This window comes from Natator depressus, chromosome 27 (genome assembly GCF_965152275.1).
Source record: "Natator depressus isolate rNatDep1 chromosome 27, rNatDep2.hap1, whole genome shotgun sequence".
NCBI classification, from domain to species: Eukaryota; Metazoa; Chordata; order Testudines; family Cheloniidae; genus Natator; species Natator depressus.
This window is the reverse complement of record NC_134260.1, coordinates 6,517,658-6,544,302: the sequence shown is the minus strand read 5'-3', so window position 1 is coordinate 6,544,302 and position 26,645 is coordinate 6,517,658. Positions and strand designations below refer to the sequence as shown.

Sequence of the window (26,645 nt, the reverse complement as noted above, 5' to 3'; positions counted from 1 at the left end):
ACTCCAAGAGCTAGCAATTTTCAGTGACATACTAAATGCTTTGGTTTGAAGTGGAGAACTGATGAAGTTGTCAGATACTCTTGATGAACACCCTATGTTCTCAGTCAGAACTATTAAGACTAAAGAGGTCTCTGACCCAAAAAGGTCTCTGTGGACCAGATTCCCATTTACACTAATGTCTCACTGCTACATTTTGCAATGTAAAGGGACATTGAAATAGATGAAACTATAATTTACTTCCACTTTAAGACCCATTTACACTGACCAAGTAGCATAAAGGAGCCTTAGTGTATATGAGAATCCAGTCCTGTGTGTAGATTTGGATGCTTTCTGGAGATGGTTCACTGAAGTTAAAGATGAGATACTCATTTATATCAGGGCCTTATTCTAATACATATCAATCAGACTAAAAAGGTGTAAGAAAAACTAAGTACCTGGGAAAATGGTGCAAGGACAGGGTAGGCCCATTACTCAATGGCGGGTAGGGGTGGGGGGGAAGACAATAACAGAAAACAGGGAAATGGCAGAGGTACTTAACTTTTGTTTCGGTTTTCACCAAGAAGGTTGGTGGTGATTGGCAAAAAGAAAAGGAGGACGTGTGGCACCTTAGAGACTAACCAATTTATTTGAGCATGAGCTTTCGTGAGCTACAGCTCACTTCATCGGATGCATACTGTGGAAATTGCAGAAGACATTATATACACAGACACCATGAAACAATACCTCCTCCCACCCCACTCTCCTGCTGGTAATAGCTTATCTAAAGTGATCATCAAGTTGGGCCATTTCCAGCACAAATCCTATGTCAGACATCCAATGAAAGTGAGGTAGGATCAGAGGGAAAAATAGGTAAAGAACAAGTTAAAGGTCTTCAAGTCACCAGGGCCTGATGAAATGCACCCTAGAATACTCAAGGAGCTGACTGAGGAGATATGAGCCATTAGTGATTATCTTTGAAAAGTCATGGAAGACGGGAGAGATTCCAGAAGACTGGAAAAAGGAAAATATAGTGCCAATCTATGAAAAGGGAAATAAGGACAACCTAGGGAATTAGAGATCAGTCAGCTTAAATTCTGTACCTGGAAAGATAATGGAGCAAATAATTAAGCAAACAATTTGCAAACATCAAGAACAGTGGTTTTCAAACTGTGGGACACGACCCAGTACTGGGTCACAGAATGTAAGGCACTGGGTCACGGTGGCTCTGGTCAGCACCGCCGACTGGGCTGTTAAAAGTCCTGTTGGCGGTGCTGCCCAGCTAAGGCAGGCTAGTCTGTACCTGTTCCAACACCGTGCTGTGCCCTGGAAGCGGCCAGCAGCAGGTCTGGCTCCTGGGCGGGGGGCCATAGGGCTGTGCACGCTGCCCCCACCCTGAGCACCAGCTCCACACTCCCATTGACCAGGAATCAGACAATGTGAGCTGGGGCGGGGCGGGTGTGCCTGCGGGTGAGAGCTGCACAGAACCACTTGTGTGCCTCCACCTAGGAGCCGGATCTGCTGCTGGCCGCTTCCAGGGCGCAGCGTGGTCCGCGGTGCCAGAACAGGCAGGAAGCCTGCCTTAGCACCCCCACTGCGCCGCTGACTGGGAGCTGCCGAAGGAAAGCCCGCACCCCAATCCCCTGCCCCAGCCCTGAGCCACCACCCAAAACCCGGAACCCCTTCCTGCACTCCAAACCCTTCATCCCCCGCCCCAACCCAGACCCTGCACCCCCAGCCTAGACCCCCTCATGTACCCCAACCTCCTGCCCCAGCCCAGAGCCCCCCCAAATCTGGAGCCCCTTCCTGCACCCCAAACCCCTCATCCCCACCCCAGAGCCTCCTCTCACATCCTGAACCCCTCATTCCCAGCCCCACCCTGCAGCCCTCACCCACGCATCCCAAACCTCTGCCCCAGCCCTGAGTCACTCCCATACCCCAAACCCCTCATTCACAGCTCCATTAGGTTGTGGGTATCAACAATTTTCTTCAACTGGGGTTTCCAGAAAAAAAAAGTTTGAAAGCCACTGATCTAGAAGATAATAAAAGTGATAAGTAACAGTCAGCATGGATTTGTCAGGAGCAAATCGTGTCATACCGACCAGATGGCTTGCTACCCTGTTAAAGAAAGCTTTGTGGATGGGGGGAAGCGGTAGATGTGGTATATATTGACTTTAGTAAGCTTTTGATACTGTCTCATGTGACCTTCTCATAAACAAACTAGGGAAATGCAACCTAGATGGAGCTACCAGTGGTTCACAGTCATGCTGGAAGGGTATAATGAGTGGGGTCCACACAGGGATCAGTTCTGGGTCTGTTTCTGTTCTTCAATATCTTCATCAATGGTTTAGAGAACAGTAGAGAGAGTACACTTATAAAGTTTGCGGATGATACCAAGCTGGGAGGGGTTGCAAGTGCTTTGGAGGATAGAATTAAAATTCAAAATGATCTGGACAAACTAGAGAAATGGTCTGAAGTAAATAGGATGAAGTTTAATAAGGACAAATGCAAAGTACTCCATTTAGGAAGGAACAATCGGTTGCACACATACAAAATGGGAAATGACTGCCTAGGAAGGAGAACTGCAGAAACGGGTCTGGGGGGGTCATAGTGGACCATAAACTAAATGAGTCAACAGTGTAACAGTGTTGCAAAAAAAGCAAACATCCTTCTGGGATGTATTAGCAGGAGTGAAGTAATTCTTCCACTCTACTCTGCGTTGATTAGGCCTCAACTGGAGTATTGTGTCCAGTTCTGGGCGGCACTTTCAGGAAAGAGGGGAACAAATTGGAGAAAGTCCAGAGAAGAGCAACAAAAATGATTAAAGGTCTAGAAAACTAGACCTATGAGGGAAGATTGAAAATTAAAAAAAAGGGATTTGTTTAGTCTGGAAAGAGAAGCCTGAGAGGAGACATGATAACAGTTTTCAAGTACATAGAAGGTTGTTACAAGGAGGGAGAGAGAAAAATTGTTCTTAACCTCAGAGGATGGGACAAGAAGCAATGGGCTTAAATTGCAGCAAGGGAGGTTTAGGTGTGACATTAGAAAAAACTTCCTAACTGTCAGGGTGGTTAAGCACAGGAATAAATTGCCTAAGGAGGTTGTGGAATCTCCATCATTGGAGATTTTTAAGAGCAGGTTAGACAAACACCTGTCAGGAATGGTCTGGATAATACTTAGTCCTGCCATGAGTGCAGGGGACTGGACAAGATGACCTCTCGAGGTCCCTTCCAGTCCTATGATTCTATGTACTGTCGGTCTTCCTGTCTGTCCTGCTTTTTTTCTTTGCCATGGTTTGAAGAGGGTGTAGGATGAGAGGATTCTAGGAACCGGCTAGCAAAGCAAGTTCCTGACCACTCTTTTGTATTGGTACAAGGCATTCACAATGTTTGCATTTTACTGTGTGGCCTGTGCCGTGGTTTGTGGGGTACATCATACCCTAGCCACACCATGGCAATATTCTTGGTGTTGTTTTATGTCACTCTATTCTTGTCCTGGTACAAGACCGTCAGAGGTGCACCTAAGTTTGTGGCTTCCTCTGCCTGTGTAATGAGTCAAGTGGGGCTATGCACCAAAGATTCCCACATTCACATGGCACTAATATTGGAGTTCGTTGTATGATGTCTGTGTATCATTTACCAGTTTCTCATGGACAACTATTTCCAGGTCTGGTTGTGGTTATAGGTCATGTTTTAAATCACTTTTAAATGCTTGTTAGGTCAAGCTATAATTTGAGTTTGGCTCCTAACCCAGCTCCTGTTCACACACTTTGGGTATGTGTGCATAGCAGCTGGGCGATGCGATTTCCAGAGCTGGTAGTCATACATGTGCTAGCTGTGCTCAAACAAACACGTTATGCAGGGGTATGTGCTCAGGTGTCTAGCCTGAGCCACCACAGGTGCTGCTGTGGCCGAACTGTTGTTTCACTGTCTTCACTCTCACCTGGCCTTGGGTAGCTCAGGTGTTGTAACCAGAGTTTACTAACTCAAGCTAGCTGTTGCAGTAAAGATGAGTGGGTTTATAATGGGCTCATTTTACAGTGAATTTTTGTTACAGATGTATAGTCTACCCCCATCCTGTATGGTATTATGAGCACCTGGAACCTCCTTCCCCTTTTCCTCTGTGCTACTGACAGCATGGTGCTGGGGAGGATACAGCAAAAGCAGTATGCAGTGATTTCAACCTGCCTGTTTGCTTTTTTGCTCTCAATGAAATTCATCAGATTTCTTAATTCCTTATCTGCTATGTTTCATAACACAGTAACTGGCAAAACCAGAATGCAAGAGGCTCTTTCAGTATTATTTTAACAAACTTTTTTGTATGAATGTGAACATACAGAGGATTCTATTGCAGAGTGCCCAGGAGCATTGTCACAAGCAGCAGGCCTTCCCCAAAGTTGGAAATCAATTCAGCTTCACATTGGAACTGGGGCAAATTAAAAAGCTCAATAAATGTTTACATTACTCTCTCACTTATTAGACATTAAAGTTCCTAACACTGAAAATCCCACCTCTTGTGTTCTAAAATAAAAAGATATTTGTGGTACATAATTAAGCCTTAATTAAGAGTTCCTCTGCATATATGAAACCATAAACATCTCCAGCATACTCAGCAAGGTGAACAGTCTGAGCCCTTTAATTTTAGTTATACACAGAGGCAATATCAGTCATGTCTATTATGCTACCAATCTGTTTTTCCAAATTGAAAAGAAATAGATGATGTCTATTAATTATCTTTTGGACCTAATCTTCGCACTTTCTGGCACTGCAGCTACTGGGAAAAGTAGCATTTAGTAAGAGGGGCAGAAGGTTTCTATATATTTGTTTATTGTCTGAACCAAAAATCTTCCTTCCTTCATCTTGAACTGTCCTTTTATATTAGTGGCTCAATATCACCTCTTGATCCCAGCCCAAAGTAAATCAGCTCTCCCTTCTTGGTGCCTATCGCAGCCAACAAGGTTCTTGACACTCACTGAAACATTTAATTCCTCTTCTTTCCAAGGCCAAGTGAAAAGCAGAGCCCTATCCTACTCACAGCTGGAAACAAGTTGCTTAGTGAACTACCAGTGCCAGAACTCCTAGGAATGCCTTATTAATTGAAAATACAGATTTTTTTTTGTTTACTTTGGAGACATGTCCTCCCCTCCTGCATAGAAACACACAGAAGGGGAACACTTGCATGAAGAGAGCTACAGCCCCTGTGTCCATGAAGATGTAACCTATCATTCTGTTACCTACCTGGGATCTGTATGAAGAGCAGGAATATAGGCTGCCAAATACATAGAGGCCAAAGATCCATAGGATAGGGCCTGACACTTCAGACGCTGGGTATGCATCCTGCTTCCCATCTCTTGATGGGTAGCATCTCTTGGCTCCTCTGGCAGCTGCACTTTAGACTCCTTGAAAGGGGTCACAGAGCATCTGGGAGGAGGTAATGTTAGTCTTGGCATTAATATATGGTTCACATCCACTGGTTTGTGCAGGGAAAATGCTGAATGGAACAGCTGTTCCTTACCCCTCTCTTCTGCCTGGCCCCACTACCTTTTTGGCACAGTGCTGAAGTCAGTATCTATCTGGATTGGGATTGTGAATGCTCTCTAAAGTTTGGAGGTGTTCAAATGAAGATTTTTTTGTTTCAGGTCCATCTCTATATATGACACTTTCAGACCAGAGATGCTTATCTTTGGCCTTTATCTTTCAGATGAGGGTAAATCCAACTTTACAAAATGTATAAAAAATTAAAAATAGCGACAGCTCAATCTGTTTAGGATCTAGCTAATTTTAAACTGGAAGTCTCTTTATCAAATTTCCTAATGCTTTTCTGGCAAATCCTGTTAACAATCTCCCTGGGCAGAAAGCTCATTTAGGGCCAGATTTTCAGAGAGATCAGTACCCACAATCAGCTGGATTTTCAGAAGAGTTGAGTTCATGTTTCCAACTGTAAGTGGATAGATTTTTGAAAGAGCTCAGCACATTAGGTGTGCATTGGACAATGAGCTCTTTTGAGAATATGGTCCTTGTTTAGGTGCATAAATGGCAGCTGAGCTTTGAAAATCTGGACCCCATTGCGCATGTTGAGCAGTTGAAGGACTGACTGAAATTTTGAAAATCTGAACCTTAATTTCTATGCTAGGTGAATCCTTAGTTTGTCTTTGGAAAAAAACAGTTACCCTATGGATATGGAGGTTGACCACCAAACTGGACAGTTGGTCAGTATGTAATGGAGTGGGACCAGCCACCAAACCTCCTAATAGATAGAACTTCAGCTGTGATTCATTACTGGAGAAGACAGGTCTTTGCTTCAGCTTTCGAAGATTTATGGAAATTCCCACTGCTTTGAACATATTCATTTAATTAGAGCTGTTCAGAAAAGTTATTTTCCTTGAAAAATAGTTTGAAATTTAAAAATAGAGTTGTTTGAAAAAATTCTAATGTTTCTTTATGGCTCTCTTAATGAAAAGGGATTGGTATTTCGATATTGTGACGCTAAATGCGAGTTTGGATAACCCCCCAAATCTCTGTTCGCTGAATATGACTCTGTATATCAAAAGCTATTATACACATTTTGCAGGAATAAGTTGTCTGGCATTTTTTCTTTGAAATACAAATTTTTCTTCCTATTTTCAATTGAGTATAAATGACAAAAGATTTGCCAAAAGAGAAATCAGTGCCGATGTAGTTTCTTGCTCTGCAGAGGCAGACCTTGTAGGGACTTATCTTCTAGGTCTTTTATGAAGAAATATTTTAATGGAAGCTCTTTCCCTGAAAATATAATAAAATTACTGAAAAGGTTTTATACTTAACAGCTGCCCAGAAGCAATCATTATTAAGGAGGAAGAGAATGAGCCAGGGAGGATTGTTGGGAAGCCCAGACACACAGAATATGAGAAAATTGGAAGAAAGAGACAGACAGGCCTCATTGCTGCAGGCAAAGGCACAAGTTACCAGCGCATCTGGTGAGAAAAATCTCCTTTACAACTCTTTTGGTCTGTAGAAATGTAGAACAGTCTGTTTCTAGGCTGCTGAACTGTTACAGATCCATTTATCATTTATACCATGGTGTCCCAACTCCAGTACCCTAGAGAGGCCTTAAACTGTCATTTACATTCACTTTAAGGTCCATTTAAACTACCAATATAAAAGGGGCCTTAGTGTAAATGAGAACAAAGCCTTAATTAACTGATATTCTCATTTGAGATATAGATTATATCTATATAGATATAACCATAGAGGAGACATAAAAGGAATTCACTAAATAAAGAAGTAGTCTTAATAAATGTATAGCTTTAGAAAAATGTATCTATCCCCTAAATTCCATTCAGCCTATTATCTAAATAAATGGCTGATCCACTTGATTGAAGAAGCTATTAAAAATTCTTAAAATAACAAATATACTGACTAAAATAAGCATCACATATTACTGCATTTTATTTTTCAATCTTTGATAACTTTTGTATAAGATAAATACCTCTGAAATTCTAATCTAAACACATGGCTATACACAACTTCATGCCTTGGAACTGGCCAAATAGGTTGTCATTAACTGGATGTTCCGTTGCAGTAAAGCCACAGACAGGGTCACACAATCATAGGATTAAAAAGGGACCTACACTAAGGCAGGAGCAAGTGTACCTAGACTGTTCCCAACAGGTGCTTGGTCAACATGTTCTAGAAAACCTCCAGTGATTGGAAGCCTGTTTCAGAGTTTAAACTACACTTATGGTTAGAAAGCTTTTCCTAATATCTAACCTAATCCCTTGGTATAGTTTAAGCCCATTATTCTTCATGTCCACTGAAGGTAGGATAAGAAGTGATTGATCACTGTCCTCTTTATAATAGCCCTTTACGTATTTGAAGACTGTTATCAGGTCCCCCCTCAGTCTTCTTTTCTCAGGACTAAATATGTCCAATTTTTATAACCTTTCCTTGAATGTCAGGTTTTCTAAATTAAATCATTTTTGTTGCTTTCCTCTGAACTCTCTCCAATTTGCCAACATCTTTCCTAAAGTATGGCATCCAGAATTGGACACAATATTTCAGCTGAGACCTCACCAATGCCGAATAGAGTGATACCATTACACCCTGTATCTTACATACAACACTCCGGTTAATACACCCCAGAATAATATTCACCTTTTTTGCATATGCACCACATTGTTGACACATTTAATTTGTGCTCCACTATAACCCCCCCAATACTCCAATTTGTCAAGGTTGTTTTGAATTTTAATCCTGTCCTCCAAAGTGCTAGCAACCCCTCCAAACTTGAGATTATCTGCAAATTTTATAAGCATACCCTCCCTTATCTATGACTAGTATGAGACCTGTAGGACCTCACTAGACACATCCCCCAAGTTTGACAGCAAAACATGGATAACTAGTCTGACTACTTTCTTTCAAACAGTTGTGCACCCCACCTTATAGTATTTCCATTTAGTCCATATTTCCCTTCATTGCTTATGAGAAGGTCCTGTGGGACTGTGTCAAAAGCCTTACTAAAAATTAAGATATAGCACATCTGCAGCTTCCTTGCGCCTCCCCTCCTCCCTCCATGCACTAGGCCAATAACTCTGTCAAAGGAGGAAATTAGGTTAGTTTGGCATCATTAGTTATTAACAAATCCATGCTGGCTATTACATATAATCCTATTATCCTGAAGGTGCTTACAACCTGATTATTTAATAATTTGTTCCAGTATCTTTCCAGGTATCAAAGTTAGGCTGAATGGTCTATAAATTTCCCAGGTCCTCTTTGTTCCCCTTTTTAAAGATAGGTACTATGTTTGCACTTCTCCAGCCTTTGGGGAACTCACCCATCCTCCAGGAGTACTCAAAGATAATTGCGAATGGTTCCGAGATTGCTCCAGCTAGTTCCTTAAGTACCCTAGGATGAGTTTCATCAGGCCCTACCAACTTAAGTACATCTAAATATTCTTTAACCTGTTCTTTTCCTGTTTTGGCTTGCATACAACCCCCTTGTTGTTAACATTAATTCTGTAAAGCATTTGGTCACCATTAACCTTTTAGCGAAGACTGAAGCAAAATAGGTCTTATGCACCTCAGCTTTTGTGTTGTCATCAGTTATTAGCTCTTTTTCCATTAAGTAGAGGACCTACACTTTCCTTCGCCTTTCTCTTGCTCCTTGTGTATTTAAAGAGCCTCTTATATCCCTTGCTAGGTGTAACTCATTTTGTGCCTTAGCCTTTCTGAATTTGTTCCTACATGCACATACTATTCTTTTATAGTCCTCCTTGGCAATTAGTCCATGTGCTCACTTTTTGCAGGATTCCTTTTTGATTTTCAGGTCATCAAAGACCTCCTGATGGAGCAATATTGGCCTCTTCCTAGTCTTTCTATCTTTCCTTCGCATCAGGATAGTTTGCTGTTGTGCCTTCAATCTTGTCTCTAAGAAACTGCCATCTTTCCTGAACTTCTTTTTCCCTTATTTTTTCTTTCCATAAGTCCTTACCCACCACTTCTTTGAGTTTGTTCATGTCTGCTTGTTTGAGGTCTATTGGTCTGCTGCTTAATTCCTTCCTTTTCTTAGGATTATGAAATCTATCACTTCATGATCTTTTTCAACCAAAATTGCGTTCAACCTTCAGATTCACAACCAAATCCTTTCTGTTGGTCAGAATAAAGTTTAAAATGGCTGTCCCCCTGGTTACTTCTGCTACCTTTTGAAAAAAAGAGGTTGTCATTAATACATTCAAAGAACTTAAGGGATTTTTTTTTTTGGCCATATTACTTTTCCAACAGATGGCTGGGTAGTTAAAGTTCCTCATTACTACCCCATCTTATGTTTGGATATTTCTGTTATTTGTTCTGGAAATGCCTCCTCCACCTCCTCTTCTTATTTGGTGATCTATAACAGATCCCTACCATGACATTGTCCCTGTTCCCCCTGCTCCTTTTATCTTCCCCTAAAGACTTCCAGCTAATCTGCCTCTTACTTCCTTCTGGACCTCAGAACAAGTATTTGTATTCTTGATATATAATGCATCACCGCTTCTTGTTGTCCCTGCCTGTCCTTCCTGAACAAGCTATGCCCCTCTATACCAATACTCCAGTAATGAGATTTATCCCACCAAGTCTCTGTGATGCCAATTAAGTCATAATTTAGTTTATGTAGTATTACTTCCAGTGCCTCCTGTTCATTCCCCATACTACTTGCTTTTGTCTATAAATATCTAAGATGTTGAGCAGATTCCCCCACTGTTATCCCTCTTGCTGTGCAAATGACTATTGTAATTTTCCATTCCTCCCCACCCACAACATTTAACCCTCTGTTAAGGTCACCATTTTTAAACCTACTTATGGGCTTTTGTCAGCTGCCCCCTTTGAACTGAACTTAAAGTCCTGCTCACTACTAGAGGTCTGTTTGGGCCTAGTTTTTAAACCCGACCCAGTCCCAAACTCAACTGACCCGAGCCTGAGAAAGCGGAGTCATTTTCCAGCCCATCCCATCCCTCCTCTCTCCTGAGTCAGCACCAATGTTTCCTCCTGCCTATGGAATCAGCTTGGCTCAGCAGCAGCTACATGCCCTATTGCTAGCCACTACCCCCTGCTGTGCTATGTATGCTGCAGCGGGAGAGGCACTGTGACGTCTCAGTACATGCATTCCACAGCACACATAGTGAGGCAAAGTGGCAGCAGCTGGCAAGAGCGGGTCACAAAGCCACTGCTGCACCAACCCCATGGGCAGGAGGAGGAGAGCTGACCTGATCCAAGCGTCGGTTGCTCTTCCAGCTGACCCAGACCTGACACTTGTAGTTGGATCCTATCAGGTTCAGGCCAGGTTGCAGTACGCACTATGTTGGTGAGTTGTGTGTGAAGATGCTGTTCTCCTTCTTAGTCACAGGGGCCCCATAACTTCCCAGAAGTCCTCCTTCCTGGAACATCCCACAGTTGAGGAAGACAAAAGCCCTCCTGTCAACATCATCTGTGGAGCCACGCGTTCATCTTGCTGTCCTTACGAGAAATGTCCCACTCGAGCAGCGTATATTCTGTACTATATATTACACATTTTAACACCTTAAATGGTTACTATATGTAATAAACAAAGAATATCTGTTCAGTAAAAAGTCAGAGAATTGACTTAACATTCAAACATATAAATATCCTAGGTTTATTATCTGGTGATCTGTAGAAAAGTCATATTCCAAAGAGACTAAAAAATAAAGTATCATTAGTGCTTATCAAAGTGCTTAAAAATTTTAAGGTGATTAATCCTCACAACTCCCTATCCCTAGGAAATTGGGTAAATACAAGGCAGATATGTTAATGTCCACATTTTCAAAAGTGCACTAATTTTGTATGCCTCAGGTTTTTTTTTTTTTTTTACTTTTTTAAATAGTTGATGTCAATGGCAGCTACTCATGCTTAGCAACTCTGAACATCAGTCCATAGACGTCTGTAGCTGAGCACTCAAAAATGGAGACATCCAAAAAAAGAAGTTATTTTTTAAAATATTGACCTAAGTGACTTGCCCAAAGCCCCAGAAGAAGTCACTCTCACAGCTACTCTCTCATTAGAATTTGGGAGGTATTAGCTTTGTCCTGTTTGTAGGCCTAGCCTCTCTCTCTCTCTCTCTGTCCCTCTCCTCTCACTGTTGGGTCAATTTAATCAAACAACTTCATTACCACCACACCTTTCACCAATACCTTTATGATAGGATATCAGAATTTTGCCCATCAGGTGCTTTGTATCACCTCTTCTTCCCATGTTATTCTTCTTAATTGTAGAACATGGTAAGAAGAGGCAGATACAACCTAGACAGCTGCAGCAGCACAGGAGCCAGCAAACAGAGTTGTAAACAGAGGGGTTTGAAAGGGGCGTTTGTATTGTGGTGCTTGTTTGGAGTTTGTTTTTGCTGTGGGTGGTGGTGTTTTGGTGTGGTTTGTTTCTCCCAGATTAACAGGATTTAGGTGGGAAGACTATGACAGATACAGAGGCAGCAGTGGTAGTGACCTCAGTAGTGGAAGACGCAATCAAGATGATTGGATGTGGAAGCTGTGGTATGTACATGTTCCTGGAGGGGTTACCTGGAAAGAGTTTTGTCTGCATGAAATGCCATCTGATAGAGCTGATGGAAGAAAAGATCCGAGGATTGGAGATGCAGGTGGAAAGTCTGGTTGAGTTTAGAAGGGGGTTCGAGTGGATTATGGAGCAAAGACATGAGGCGGCTGAAGGGAAAAGCTCAGACTTGCAGATGGAAGCAGGACTGAAGAACTCTGAGGAGAGACTGCTGGGTGAAGAAAATGGACAGTGGAAGCATGTGACTAAGAGAACCAGGCAGAGGAAAAGATGGGCTAGGGAAGGAGAAATAGAGCTAAAGAACAGGTTTGTAGAGTTGGAAAATGAAGAAGGGGCTCAGCAGGTGGTCACTGAAGGTGGAAGGGCAAGGAAGAAGAGAAGGGCGGCTAATCATATAGGAAAAGGGGAAGAGTCAATGGAGACTACACCAAATATGAGCCCCAGGAGGATACAGCATGGGTTGAAGAGGATTACAAGGGAGAATAGGAATGGAAAGAACTTGCAGGCAGAGGGAGCAGGGGATAGACCGGAGAATTGCACCGTCACCAGGAAAAGGCAGGTCTACGTGATCAGGGACTCCTTACTGAGAAGGATGGACAGGCCTGTAACCAGAGCTGATCCAGAGAATAGAAGGGTGTGCTGTCTACCAAGTGCTAAGATACGGGATGTGGACCTGAGGTTGAAGAGGATCCTAAAGGGAGCGGGAAAGAATCCACTGATCGTCCTTCATGTGGGAACAAATGATACTGGTAGATTCTCGCTGGAACGTATCTAGGGAGACTATGCCAGGCTGGGGAAGACTCTTAAGGAAATCGAGGCTCAGGTGATCTTCAGTGGGATTCTGCCTGTTCCTAGAGAAGGGCAACAAAGGTGTGACAAGATTATGACTATCAATAGATGGCTCAGGCAGCAGCGGCGGATTAATGATTTCGCCACCCCTAGGCCCAGAAATAATTGCCACCCCTGCCCCAGCTCGCCTCCACTCCACCTCCTCCCCTGAGTGCGCTGCCGGGTCCTGCTTCTCCCCGCTCCCTGCCAGTGCTTGTGCGCGAAACAGGTTCACGAAGGAGGGGAGAAGGGCGGGGGGGAACGTGGTGCGCTCAGGAGAGGGGGCAGGGCTGGGGCGGAGTTGGGGCGGGGCCAGGGGCAGAGGGCGCAAACCGGCACCGGGGGAAGCAGCCGCCTCTGACTGCTATTATAAAATTTGCCGCCCCTGCAAATTTGCCGCCCTAGGCCTAGGCGTTAATACTCCACTGTCAGGCAGTGGTGCTATAAGGAGGGCTTTGGGATGTATGGCCACTGGGAGGCATTCATGGACAGAGAACAGTTCTCTCGGGATGGACTTCATCTGAGTAGGGAAGGAAATAGACTTCTAGGATTCAGGCTGGCACAACTGATCAAGAGAGCTTTTGTCAAGGTTCCTTCCCCACTCTGAACTCTAGGGTACAGATGTGGGGACCTGCATGAAAGACCCCCCTAAGCTTATTCTTACCAGCTTAGGTTAAAAGCTGCGACCACCAAAAGCACTACACAAAAACAGGGGAGGTTCTCACTTGGAAACGTCTCCCCCCAAAATATCCCCCAAGCACTACACCCCCCTTTCCTGGGGAAGGCTTGATAAAAATCCTCGCCAATTTGCATAGGTGAACACAGACCCAAACCCTTGGATCTTAAGAACAAGGAAAAAGCAATCAGGTTCTTGAAGAATTTTAATTAAAGTAAAAGAATCACCTCTCTTAAAATCAGGATGGTAAATACCTTACAGGGTAATCAGATTCAAAACATAGAGAATCCCTCTAGGCAAAACCTTAAGTTACAAAAAGATACAAAAACAGGAATATACATTCCATTCAGCACAACTTATTTTAAATCAGCCATTTAAACAAAACAGAATGTAACGCATATCTAACTAGATTGCTTACTAACTCTTTACAGGAGTTCTGACCTGCATTCCTGCTCTGGTCCCGGCAAAAACATCACACAGACAGAGAGAACGCTTTGTTCCCCCCACCCCCTCCAGCTTTGAAAGTATCTGGTCTCCTCATTCGTCATTTTGGTCAGGTGCCAGCGAGGTTATCTTAGCTTCTTAACCCTTTACAGGTGAAAGGGTTCTTCTCTGGCCAGGAGGGATTTAAAGGCGTTTACCCTTCCCTTTATATTTATGACAGCTTTAAACTAGGAATTTGGGGGAGATGTCCAGGTAATCTCCACGCCAGATTTTAACATTAAGACGGAAGAAAACAAAATAAGAAAGGATACAGCCGTGGGTAGGAAACTGGACATAAGGAGGAAGAGCAGTGTGGATACCAGTCTAATAGGTCATACTGGCTGTAGCATGTCCATGCCTAATCGGGTACAGAATGTGAGCGAGGCCAAACAGCAAAAATTAAGATGTTTGTACACCAATGCGAGGAGCCTAGGTAACAAAATGGAGGAACTAGAGCTACTGGTGCAGGAAGTGAAACCAGATATTCATAGGGATAACAGAAACATGGTGGAATAGTAGTCATGACTGGACTACAGGTATTGAAGGGTATGTGCTGTTTAGGAAAGACAGAAATAAAGGTAAAAGGTGGTGGAGTAGCATTGTATATCAATGATGAGGTAGAATGTAAAGAAATAAGAAGTGATGGAATGGATAAGAGAGTCCGTCTGGGCAAAAATCACATTGGGGAAGAAAACTACTAGAGCATCCCCTGGGATAGTGCTTGGGGTGTGCTAGAGACTGCTGGGATCTAATTTGGATATGGATAGAGCCCTCTTTAGTGTTTTTAATGAAGTAAATACTAATGGAAACTTAGATACATAGATATTAAGGTCAGAAGGAACCATTATGATCTAGTCTGACCTCCTGCACAATGCAGACCACAGAATCTCACCCACCCACTCCTGCAATAAACCTCTCACCTATGTCTGAGCTTACTGAAGTCCTCAAATCATGGTTTAAAGACTTCAAGGTGCAGAGAATCCTCCAGCAAGTGACCTGTGCCCCATGCTACAGAGGAAGGCAAATAACCTGCAGGGCCTCTTCCAATCTGCCCTGGAGGAAAATTTCTTCCCAACCCCAAATATGGCAGTCAGCTGAACCCTGAGCATATGGGCAAGATTCACCAGCCAGATACCCAGGAAAGAATTCTCTGTAGTAACTCAGATCCCCCCCATCTAACATCCCATCACAGGCCATTGGGCCTATTTACCATGAATATTTAAAGATCAATTAATTGCCAAAATCATGATATCCCATCATGCCATCTCCTCCAGTAACTTATCAAGTTTAATCTAAGCTAGTTAGAATAAGTTTAGGGGGTCTTTCATGCGGGTCCCCACATCTGTACCCTAGAGTTCAGAGTGGGGAAGGAACCCTGACATGGTGGTAGGGGTGGGATCATTTTGAACCAAAAGCACAGACCTGAAGAGGTTTGGTTTTTTTTCAAGCTGAGATCAGCTAGAGGGTTTTCTGTCTATTTGCCTGGAGACAGAGGTGTTTGTAAAAAAAACTAAGGGATTTTTCTTTTTTGAGCTGGAGTTTTCTCTACCTAAAGGCAGGGTAGTTAACCTCCTTCAGGGAAATTCACAAGTTTCTCCCCCCCTCCCAACTCTCGGGTATAGCTATAGTTAAGTACAAGAAAGCAGGAAAATGACTACCAGTGAAGCAGCTAATAAACTAGAGCTGGCCAGATTCGAAGCTGAAGGGAAACAAAAAGAGCATGATAGACAGATGGCCTTAAGGCGCTTGGATATGGAGGCAGAAAAAGCCAGGGTGGAGACAGAGGAAGCTGCTCACAAGAGAGCTATGGAGGAGAGAGGAAGCATGCACTGGAGATGGAGAAGGCAAGGGCTCAGCAGAATATACCAACCAACCCTAGCAATCCTTCTCCAAGTACCGCTTCCCATCCCAGAAAGTTCCCCACCCACAAGGCAGGCGATGATACCGAGGCCTTCTTAGAAAACTTTGAAAGGGCCTGCCTTGGGTACAGCATCTCTACAGACCAGTACATGGTAGAGCTGAGGCCGCGGCTGAAGTGCCTAAGGAACACATGAACAGTTATGAACTTTTTAAAACCCAGGCGAGAGTCAGAATGGGGCTAACACCCAAGCATTCCTGTCAGCGGTTCAGAGCCCTAAGGTGGAAACCAGATGTGTCATTTACCCGACATGCCTACCACATTGTGAAACATTGGGATGCCTGGATATCAGGAGCAAGTGTTAAATCTCCAGAAGAGTTGCCCTTCCTAATGCAATGGAGCAGTTCTTAGAGGGTGTTCCTGAGGAAATAAAAAGGTACATCCTAGATGGGAAGCCCAAAACTGTAATCGAGGCGGGGGAGATTGGAGCCAAATGGGTGGAGGTGGCAAAACTAAAAAACCCCAAACCAAAAACCAACTAGTAGCGGTTGGGGCGAATATCTGAAGGGGCAACCTGAAACAAAACCCTATCACAGGGAGCAACCCAAGGCCCCACCTACATCCCAAGGAAAACCCAGACACCTTATTGTCCCACCACACCATTCTCCAGCAACTCACCTCGCCCCAGTGACCAGTCAACTGGGCGATGTTTTAAATGTAATGAGCTGGGGCATGTGAAGGCCAACTGCCCCAAGAACCCCAACAGATTACAGTTCATTGCATCAGGGTCACACCAAAGGTCCTCAGGCCCAGATGCCTCTCAGATACCCTTAGAGTGAAGGGAAACTGAGTGTGGGCGGGAAGAAGGTTATAGCGTGGAGGGACACTGGAGCGCAGGTGTCAGCCATCCATCAATCCTTAGTGGACCCCAACTTAATCAACCCAGAGTCCCAAGTGATGATTCAACCCTTCAAGTCCAACTCTTTAGATTTGCCTCCAGCCACGTTGCCTGTCCAGTACAAGGGCTGGTCAGGGATGTGGACTTTTGCAGTCTATGATTATCATCCCATTCCCATGCTGCTGGGGGAAGACTTGGCCAACCAGGTAAAGCTGGCCAAGAGGGTGGGAATGGTCACCTGCAGCCAGACTAAGCAAGCTTTCACACCTATCCCTGTTCCTGAGCCTTCCACCAGGGCCCCGTCTGTGTTACCAGAGACCCAGATGGAGGTGGTGAAACCGGATCCCCTGCTAACGATTGCAACGGCCGTAGTGGATCCAGTCCCAGAGACCCAGCCAAAGCCAGTCCCCAAACTGAAACTGGTGAAGCAACCAGCACCAGAACCATTGCCAGCACTGAGTCCAGTGCTTGCAACCCCGTCTACAGCTCCAACACCAGAGGGCACCACCGAGCCTGCACTGGCAACAGCAGCAGATGACCCTACACAAGAGGCTCAGCCAGAGCCTGAAATACCCCATAGTGCACCAGCGGAGAGTGGTTCACCATCAACGGAAACAGCCCCATCACCTGCATCGCTTCAAGAGGGACCAAGCCCAGGTCCACAATCCAGTGAGGAACTGATGTCTCCAGAATCAAGGGAACAGTTCCAGGCCGAACAGGAAGCAGATGAAAGCATCCAGAGAGCTTGGATGGAGGCATGGAGCAACCCACCGCCTCTCAACTCTTCTAATCAATCCTGGTTTGTTGTAGAAAGAGGACTTTTATACAAGGAAACTCTTTCTGGTGGGCACCAGGAAAACTGGCATCTTCAGAGACAGTTGATAGTTCCAACTAAGTACTGGGAAAAGCTCTTGAGCTTAGCCCATGATCATCCTACTGGCCATGCTGGGGTGAACAGGACCAAAGACCGTTTGGGGAGGTCATTCCACTGGGAGGGAATGGGCAAGGATGTTTTTGCCTATGTCTGATCTTGTGAGGTATGCCAAAGAGTGGGAAAACCCCAAGACCAGGTCAAAGCCCCTTTCCAGCCACTCCCCTCATTGAGGTTCCATTTTAGCGAGTAGCCGTGGATATTCTGGGTCCTTTTCTGAAAAAGACACCTAGAGGAAAGCAGCACATACTGACTTTCATGGATTTTGCCACCCGATGGCCGAAAGCAGTAGCTCTAAGCAACACCAGGGCTAAAAGTGTGTGCCAGGCACTAACAGACATTTTTGCCAGGGTAGGTTGGCCCTCCGACATCCTTACAGATGCAGGAGCTAATTTCCTGGCAGGAACTATGGAAAGCCTTTGGAAAGCTCATGGGGTAAATCACATGGTTGCCACCCCTTACCACCATCAAACAAATGGCATGGTGGAGAAGTTTAATGGAACTTTGGGGGCCATGATACGTAAATTCGTAAATGAGCACTCCAATGATTGGGACCTAGTGTTGCAGCAGTTGCTCTTTGCCTACAGAGCTGTACCACATCCCAGTTTAGGGTTTTCACCATTTGAACTTGTATATGGCCACGAGGTTAAGGGGCCATTACAGTTGGTGAAGCAGCAATGGGAGGGGTTTACACTTTCTCCAGGAACTAACATTCTGGACTTTGTAACCAACCTACAAAACACCCTCCGAACCTCTTTAACCCTTGCGAAAGAAAACCTAAAGGATGCTCAAAAAGAGCAAAAAGCCTGGTATGATAAACATGCCAGAGAGCGTTCCTTCAAAGTAGGGGACCAGGTCATGGTCTTAAAGGTGCTTCAGGCCCATAAAATGGAAGCGTTGTGGGAAGGTCCGTTCACGGTCCAAGAGCGCCTGGGAGCTGTTAATTATCTCATAGCATTCCCCACCTCAAACCAAAAGCCTAAGGTGTACCATATTAATTCTCTAAAGCCCTTTTATTCCAGAGAATTAAAGGTTTGTCAGTTTACAGCCCAGGGAGGAGACGACACTGAGTGGCCTGAAGGTGTCTACTACGAAGGGAAAAGTGCTGGTGGCGTGGAAGAGGTGAACCTCTCCATGACCCTTGGGCGTATGCAGCGACAGCAGATCCAGGAGCTGTGTGCTACCTACACGCCGACATTCTCAGCCACCCCAGGACTGACTGAACGGGCATACCACTCCACTGACACAGGTAATGCTCACACAATTAGAGCCCAACCTTACCGGGTGTCTCCTCAAGCTAAAACTGCTACAGAACGGAAGATCCAGGGTATGTTACAAATGGGTGTAATCCACCCCTCCCACAGTGCATGGACATCTCCAGTGATTCTAGTTCCCAAACCAGATGGGGAGATACGTGTTTGCGTGGACTACCGTAAGCTAAATGCTGTAACTCACCCAGACAACTATCCAATGCCACGCACAGATGAACTATTAGAGAAACTGGGACGGGCCCAGTTCATCTCTACCTTGGACTCAACCAAGGGGTACTGGCAGGTACCACTAGATGAATCTGCTAAGGAAAGGTCAGCCTTCACCACACAGGTCGGGCTGTATGAATTTAATGTGCTCCCTTTCAGGCTGCGGAATGCACCCGCCACCTTCCAAAAAACTTGCATATTCTCCCAATCCCACTGGGAGACCATCTACAGTCGCCTACCTTGAAGATGTGGCCATATTTTTGGATTGCTGGGCAGAACACCTGGAACGTCTACAAAAGTCTTTGAGCGCATAAGGGAGGCAGGACTAACTGTTAAGGCTAAGACGCATCAAATAGGGCTAAACAGAGTGACTTACCTTGGACACCAGGAGGGTCAAGGAACTATCAACCCCCTACAGGCCAAAGTGGATGCTATTCAAAAGTGGCCTGTCCCAAAGTCAAAGAAACAGGTCCAATCCTTCTTAGGCTTGGCCGGATATTACAGGCAATTTGTACTGCAATACAGCCAAATTGCTGCCCCACTGACAGACCTAACCAAACAGAAACAGCCAAATGCAGTTCAGTGGACCGAAGAGCGTCAGAAGGCCTTTAACCAGCTTAAAGCAACACTCATGTCTGACCCTGTGCTAAGGGCTCCAGACTTTGACAAACTGTTCCTAGTAGCCACAGATGCGTCCGAGCGTGGTGTGGGAGCAGAGTTTCATCCTGTTGTGTCTTTCAGCAAGAAGCTATCTTGAGAGGGAAAGCCACTGGTCAAATCACTGAAAAGGAATGTTACGCCATTGTCTACGCTCTGGAAAAGCTACGCCCATACGTTTGGGGATGGCGTTTCCACCTGCAAATCGACCATGCGCGCTACAGTGGCTTCATACCGCCAAGGGAAATAACAAAAAAACTTCTTCGGTGGAGTTTAGCTCTCCAAGATTTTGATTTCAACATACAACACATTTCAGGAGCTTCTAACAAAGTGGCTGATGCACTCTCCCATGAAAGTTTCCCGAATAAACTGGTCCAAATCGTCCTTAAGATGTCGGAAATATTGTTAGTCTTTATACAGTTAGTAGTATATTTAGAGATGCATGTGTCTTAACTGTTTTCTCCTAGAGCTCCAGGAAGAAATCACAGCCGGTGTTTCACCCTATCTGTGGGTGAAGGGAAGGTTAAGCACCTTTCTGTATACAGTACTATAAAATCCCTCCTCGCCAGAGGCAACATCTTGTTACCTGTAAAGGGTTAAGAAGCTCAGTTAAACTGGCTGGCACTTGACCCAAAAGACCAATAAGTGAACAAGATACTTTCAAATCTTGGCAGGGGGGAGAAAGGCTTTTGTTTGTGCTGTTTGTTTACCTTTTGTTCTCTCTTGGGACTGAGAGAGGCCAGACAGAAATCCATTTTCTCCAACCCATCCTAATCCAAGTCTCCAATTTTGCAACCGTATAGGTAAGCCAGGCAAAGTAGATTAGTTTATGTGAATTTTCCCTGTGTTAAGAGGGAGGTTTATTCCGTTTTCTGTATCGTTAAGGTTTTGCCCAGAGGGGGGATCCTCTGTGTTTTGAATGTGAATACCCTGTAAAGTATTTTCCATCCTGATTTTACAGAGGTGATTCTTTTACCTTTTCTTTAATTAAAATTCTTCTTTTAAGAACCTGATTGCTTTTTCATTGTTCTTAAGATCCAAGGGTTTGGGTCTGTGTTCACCTGTACAAATTGGTGACGATTATTATCAAGACTTCCCCAGGAAAGGACGTATAGGGCTTGCGGGGATATTTTGGGGAAAAGACATCTCGAAGTGGTCTCTTTCCCTGTTCTTTGTTTAAAACACTTGGTGGTGGCAGCATACTGTTCAAGGCCAAGGCAAAGTTTGTACCTTAGGGAAGTTTTTAACCTAAGCTAGTTAGAATAAGCTTTGGGGGTCTTTCATGTGGGTCCCACATCTGTACCCTAGAGTTCAGAGTGGGGAAGGAACCCTGACAGGGATTAATAAAAAGAATTTTAGTTATAAGTTGGGGATGCATCAATTAGAAGTAACGGAGGAGGAGAAGGACCTTGGAGTATTGGTTGACCACAGGATGACTATGAGCTGCCAATGTGATATGGCTGTGAAAAAAGCTAACGCGGTCTTGGGATGCATCAGGTGAGGTATTTCCAGTAGAAATAAGGAGGTGTTAGTACCATTATACAAGGCACTGGTGAGACCTCACCTGGAATACTGTGTGCAGTTCTGGTCTCCCATGTTTAAGAAGGATGAATTCAAACTGGAACAGGTACAGAGAAGGGCTACTAGGATGATCCGAGGAATGGAAAACCTGTCTTATGAAAGGAGACTCAAGGAGCTTGGCTTGTTTAGCCTAACCAAAAGAAGGCTATGGGGAGAGAGGATTGCTCTCTATAAATATATCAGAGGGATAAATACCAGAGAGGGAGAGGAATTATTTAAGCTCAGTACCAATGTGGACACAAGAACAAATGGATATAAAACTGGCCATCGGGAAGTTTAGACTTGAAATTAGACGAAGGTTTCTAACCATCAGAGGAGTGAAATTCTGGAACAGCCTTCCAAGGGAAGCAGTGGGGGCAAAAGACCTATCTGGCTTCAAGATTAAACTTGATAAGTTTATGGAGGAGATGGTATAACGTGATCTTGATCTTTAACTATTCATGGTAAATACGCCCAATGGCCTGTGATGGGATGTTAGATGGGGTGGGATCTGAGTTACTACAGAGAATTCTTTCCTGGGTATCTGGCTGGTGAATCTTGCCCACATGCTCAGGGTTCAGCTGATCACCATATTTGGGGTCGGGAAGGAATTTTCCTCCAGGGCAGATTGGAAGATGCCCTGGGGGGTTTTCGCCTTCCTCTGCAGCATGGGGCACGGATCACTTACTAGAGGATTCTCTGCACCTTGAAGTCTTTAAACCATGATTTGAGGACTTCAATAGCTCAGACATAGGTGAGAGGTTTATTGCAGGAGTGGGTGGGTGAGAGAGATTCTGTGGCCTGCATTGTGCAGGAGGTCAGACTAGATGATCATAATGGTCCCTTCTGACCTTAAGATCTATGAATCTAGTGATCTGTGAAAAGTCTGAGGTGAACACAAATCTGTTTTCCCTCCTCTAAAAGCAATTGCTCTCCCTGAGTCTATATTGTGTGCTGTGATAAAAGAAATAAAAAGCATATGGTCATAGATAAAAACCACAGATGCCTTGGATGCATCTGTGTTCTCCTGTTGAAGGCAATGGGAATTGTAGGAGCACTTCTCAGGAAGAAGTTGCTTGTAATTTAGAGAGAGGAAGCAGTGGTAAGCGTATGCACTTTTATTAGACAGTGCCCTTAATAGCGGTTCCTTGCTCATTCCCTAACACACTCATGTAATGTGAGAAGATGTTACAATAGACACAGGACCTAGTTCCATTTTCTTACTCACTTTTTATTCATACTTGGAAAGTTTTGACAAAGGATGCCTTCCCCCTATGACTGGTGGTCTGCCCTCTTCTAGAGAAACTAAATTGGCTCTTTTGGATACTGCAATGGAGGACAGGCTATATCAGACATCTTTTTCAGGTCTTGGTCCTTGATTCTCATTCATGCTAGATTAATGGTGACTAAAAGTGATTGATTGCTGTTCAGTGGTCTTTGTGAAATCAGCATGTCTCAGTCCTGTTTCTAGGCATCCATGTTAGAAACAATGCTATGACCACAACTGGCATTTTATATTGCACTTAGCAACCAAGAATTAGATGGGTCTTGGAGAATGAACTCCCTACAGGTGGGTGATCCTTTAGGATACAGTCACTAATGAGCACAGATTTCAGGGATGTCATTCTGACCCCTTTTACCAACAGTACAAATCACGTGGGAAGGAGTATTATTTGGTGGTTAGAATGGGTGACAGAGAATCTGTTTGCGTATCTATTGCTGATAAGCTGTATGACTTTGGGCATGTCATTTCATCTCTGTATCCTTTTTCCATTTGTAAAACATGGATAATACCTACTCAGTTTGTGAAGAGTTTTGAAAGCCTGAGACAGAGGTGCTATGATGCTATTTGCAAATAATAAGTATTACTACAAATTTTGAACAGAAAAAAAAATCTAAAAACATTGTGATAATTTCTGTTGATCACAAAAGGGCAGTTCCTTCTGGAACTACACATTGAATGCAAGTAGTAGGTGGGATAATATTTATGCTGGGAAGGAGACGTGTTAATTGAACCTCTAGAAGTGCCAGTGCACCATTTAGCATGATATATGAATTTCCTTTATGTGGTCTTAGAGGTATCCAGAGAGCAAAGTAATATTGACTTCTTGTCTGAACCCTAGAAGAGTTTATGAATAAAGTCTACTAATTGTGTTAAAGTGCACTAGAACTGCAGTTACCGATAATTGAATATGTCATAACATCAATACCAGAACAGCAGTAGTAAGAAATCGCCATTTAGAGCATGTGTTAGGCACTAGAAACAAAAAGGATCAAATGCTGAAAGTTGATTTTGTTTTCACTGCAGATCTTGGATTGACAAATGAAACTACGCTCACGAACAAGAAGAGATCTCAAGAGAGAAGGAATTTAATCCATTCCTCTAAGCTAAATCTTGATCGTAAAGGTCTAGCCAAAGATAGCAAAATAGGAAGCATTCTTCCACAGGCTCAGCAGTCTCCAACTCTATCATGTGCATCTATCTTACAGGGAGCTCATGGTTCCTTTGTCTCAAATGAGTCACATGGTCCATCTCTTATACCCACTAAAAAGGCCCCTTTGAGGTTTAGAGATGAAAACTTTTATTCATTGCGTTGCTTAAACATGGAAGATTCCTATGAAGAAAATGATACTAAAGAGGATATATTAGAGAACGAATTCCTTTCTTTCAATCTAAATCACTCTCCTACTCCTCTAGAACAAATTAGCAAATTTAGTGGAACATCCTTGGCACAAGATGAACAATGTAACTCTGAAGAAGCTGGATACGATAGAAGCATTTCATCAAGAAGAGTTGAATCTTCTCATGGACCATTAAGACAACACAATGTAATGGACACAGCTGTTGAACAGTCTTCATTAAGGCGAAGAAACTCTAGTGACTATGGAAAGTCTTACACTCCAGATGGGAATTCTTCTGAAGGTGCTGATTGCAATAAAAATGAAAATGAAACTCCATTATTTAGCTCAAGAAGCTCACGAGCTGAAAGCAGACCAGGCAGCGCTCCTATTGCTGAGACTCTTAATGACATTAGCTCTATAGATAGGCCTAGTGTCAATATTTATAACAGAGAATTGCAAGCCTGTGAAAGCAATCAGAGGCGTTATACTGATCTCCTTACTTCTGCAAGGTCAACAGTTCATAGACCATTATTGTATTCTGCATATAATACTCCAAGATCATTAATACAATCTGCACCTAGAGCTGAAGTCTCAACAGATTTGAGCTTGACAACTGTATCATCTCAAGTATTGGATTTGGATGGAAGTTCAAGGTTTAATGTTCGTAGACCCTTGTCTCCTATAAGAAGTAGAGATTCTTTTTCTGCTGCAGAAAGTTATGAATCTTCATCCCCTATAGTCAGTACACCTGAAGATAATAGCCTACTGGATGATAGTATAGATAATGGTTTAAAGAGCACATCTCCAAATGCTGCCTTACATGATGAAGAGAACTTACTAAATTCACATAGTTCTTTTTTATCTATAGATTCTTCCAACCCATCTTTGTTTCAAACAAATTTCACAGCCCACCTTCACATGGCTGGCACATTACATGATCAATTACCACTTGCTTTGCTGGCAGTGTCTGATTTACAAAATCAAAGTAGTGCTATGAGCAGCATGACAGCATGTGATACCACAAGTGCAAAGGAAATAAACAAACATGCAGACCCAGAGAAGCTTAAGAAACTGCAGGAGAGGTGAGAAATACATATTGTTACCCTTTTGACATGAGCAATTAGCCAAAGTTTGAGGCCCTTTGGGTTGTTTCCATTGGGAGGAGAAATTGATGACGGAGGCAGGTACCTTTGAAGCAATCCTTTTTACTTCCAAAGAACATCCAAGTCCTGTTTCCCTGAACACAGAAGGAAAAAACAAACAACTGGCGATATTTTCTTTGCTCGTAGCTCCAAGCCCATTCAGCCTAAAAGCTCTTTCAATAGGTTTTCCTCAGGGCCATACTCTGTGCTTGTTCAGGCAGCACCTGGCTTTCTTCCTCTTCCCTGGAGTTTCTCCTGCCTCTCTCTCATACATACACACCACTTTACTAAAACAGTCCCTGGGAAGCCCCCCTCCACCCATTTAGTTCAAATTCCCGAGCAACCTCACATGTGCTTGTGCCTGTGTTTTGGGCAGTGACATGCACTTCTGTTTGGGGTCGAGACTTATTGTTTCATAAAAGGATCTGACTATTTCTTACAGCAATCTTAAATGAAGGATGGCAGTTGCATACCCCAATTTTAATGAGGCTTAGCTTAACTCATAACAGTGTAATTCTACAGGTCACACATCCATGATTTCATATTAACACGCAGTTCTATAGCTAAATGGAGAGCTCTGTGGAATTCAATATTATATTTGTATTTGTTTATATTAAGGTTGCCCAGTGTTTGACCTTTTGGATCCCCTTTGGTAACAAATGGCTGGATTTTATAATCTTTCAAAATTTCCATATCATTAAAACTCATTGCCAGCTACCTTTGTGTGCACAGGTGAAGAATTAGGTCGTAACCCCTTTCCCCCCCCCCACATATTGCCCATTATAGTTACAATTTTCCGTTACTCAAATGCTTGCCAGTTTTCATAACTTACAGTGACATTGAAGCTGCTTTTAGTTTTAGTAGGGCATGTGTGCGCATGCACACATATGCGCCACTAGTAAAAATGGCCATACTTATTGTTTCCAGTGGAACACAGGCTGTTGAAGAGAACTGCCATTTCACTACTACAAAATAGATTGCATCCTGATGCTTCTCCCACAGACACACGACACTTACCTTGTGTCAACCCTGAATATTTGCTAATGTTGCTGAGGTTGTAATTAAGGTTTGTGTAATACTGTGGAGGAGATGAATATGTTCTTTGCAGTATGTTTCTTTATCAGTTGAAGGCAGAAGTAAATTCCTTTGGATGATCTGGAGTCTGTCACTGTCAGTGGAAGTATGCTATGTGGGCATTAGGATACAGTTAAGAGGTGGCTAAGCTTATTATTTTTTTGCTTTTTAGGGTATCATAGCCATCCTTAATCTCTTTTAGACCAAGTTTTTGGTTATGGAAGGAATATAGATAAAAAGAAGCTATCCATACAGATGCTAAGGAAGTTAAGAGGATTGTCTGTTCTAAAAACTTGTTAGCTGACCCAGTTTCTCCACTTTCTTCCCTAAAACTGTAATTTCCTTGGCTGAAAAGACTTTCTGATACAGGCATATTGGTCAACTCTGGGTTTCCTGCTGCTGACTGTAATCAGCAAGCTGCTCTTTTT

The 26,645-nt window shown here is 43.6% G+C and overlaps 1 protein-coding gene across 2 annotated transcripts in view; it reads left to right on the top strand.

Annotated features, from left to right (window-relative positions):
* MARCHF10 (membrane associated ring-CH-type finger 10) overlaps window positions 1-26,645 on the top strand; it is a 107,957-nt gene that overhangs the window by 39,042 nt on the left and 42,270 nt on the right. Inside the window, exons 5-6 of one of the 2 annotated variants that reach the window (XM_074940829.1) lie at window positions 6,782-6,931; window positions 23,688-25,083. In XM_074940829.1, the coding sequence (XP_074796930.1) occupies window positions 6,782-6,931; window positions 23,688-25,083 (1,546 nt within the window). The remainder of the gene's footprint in view (window positions 1-6,781; window positions 6,932-23,687; window positions 25,084-26,645) is intronic. The other variant, XM_074940830.1, reaches the window with a different exon arrangement.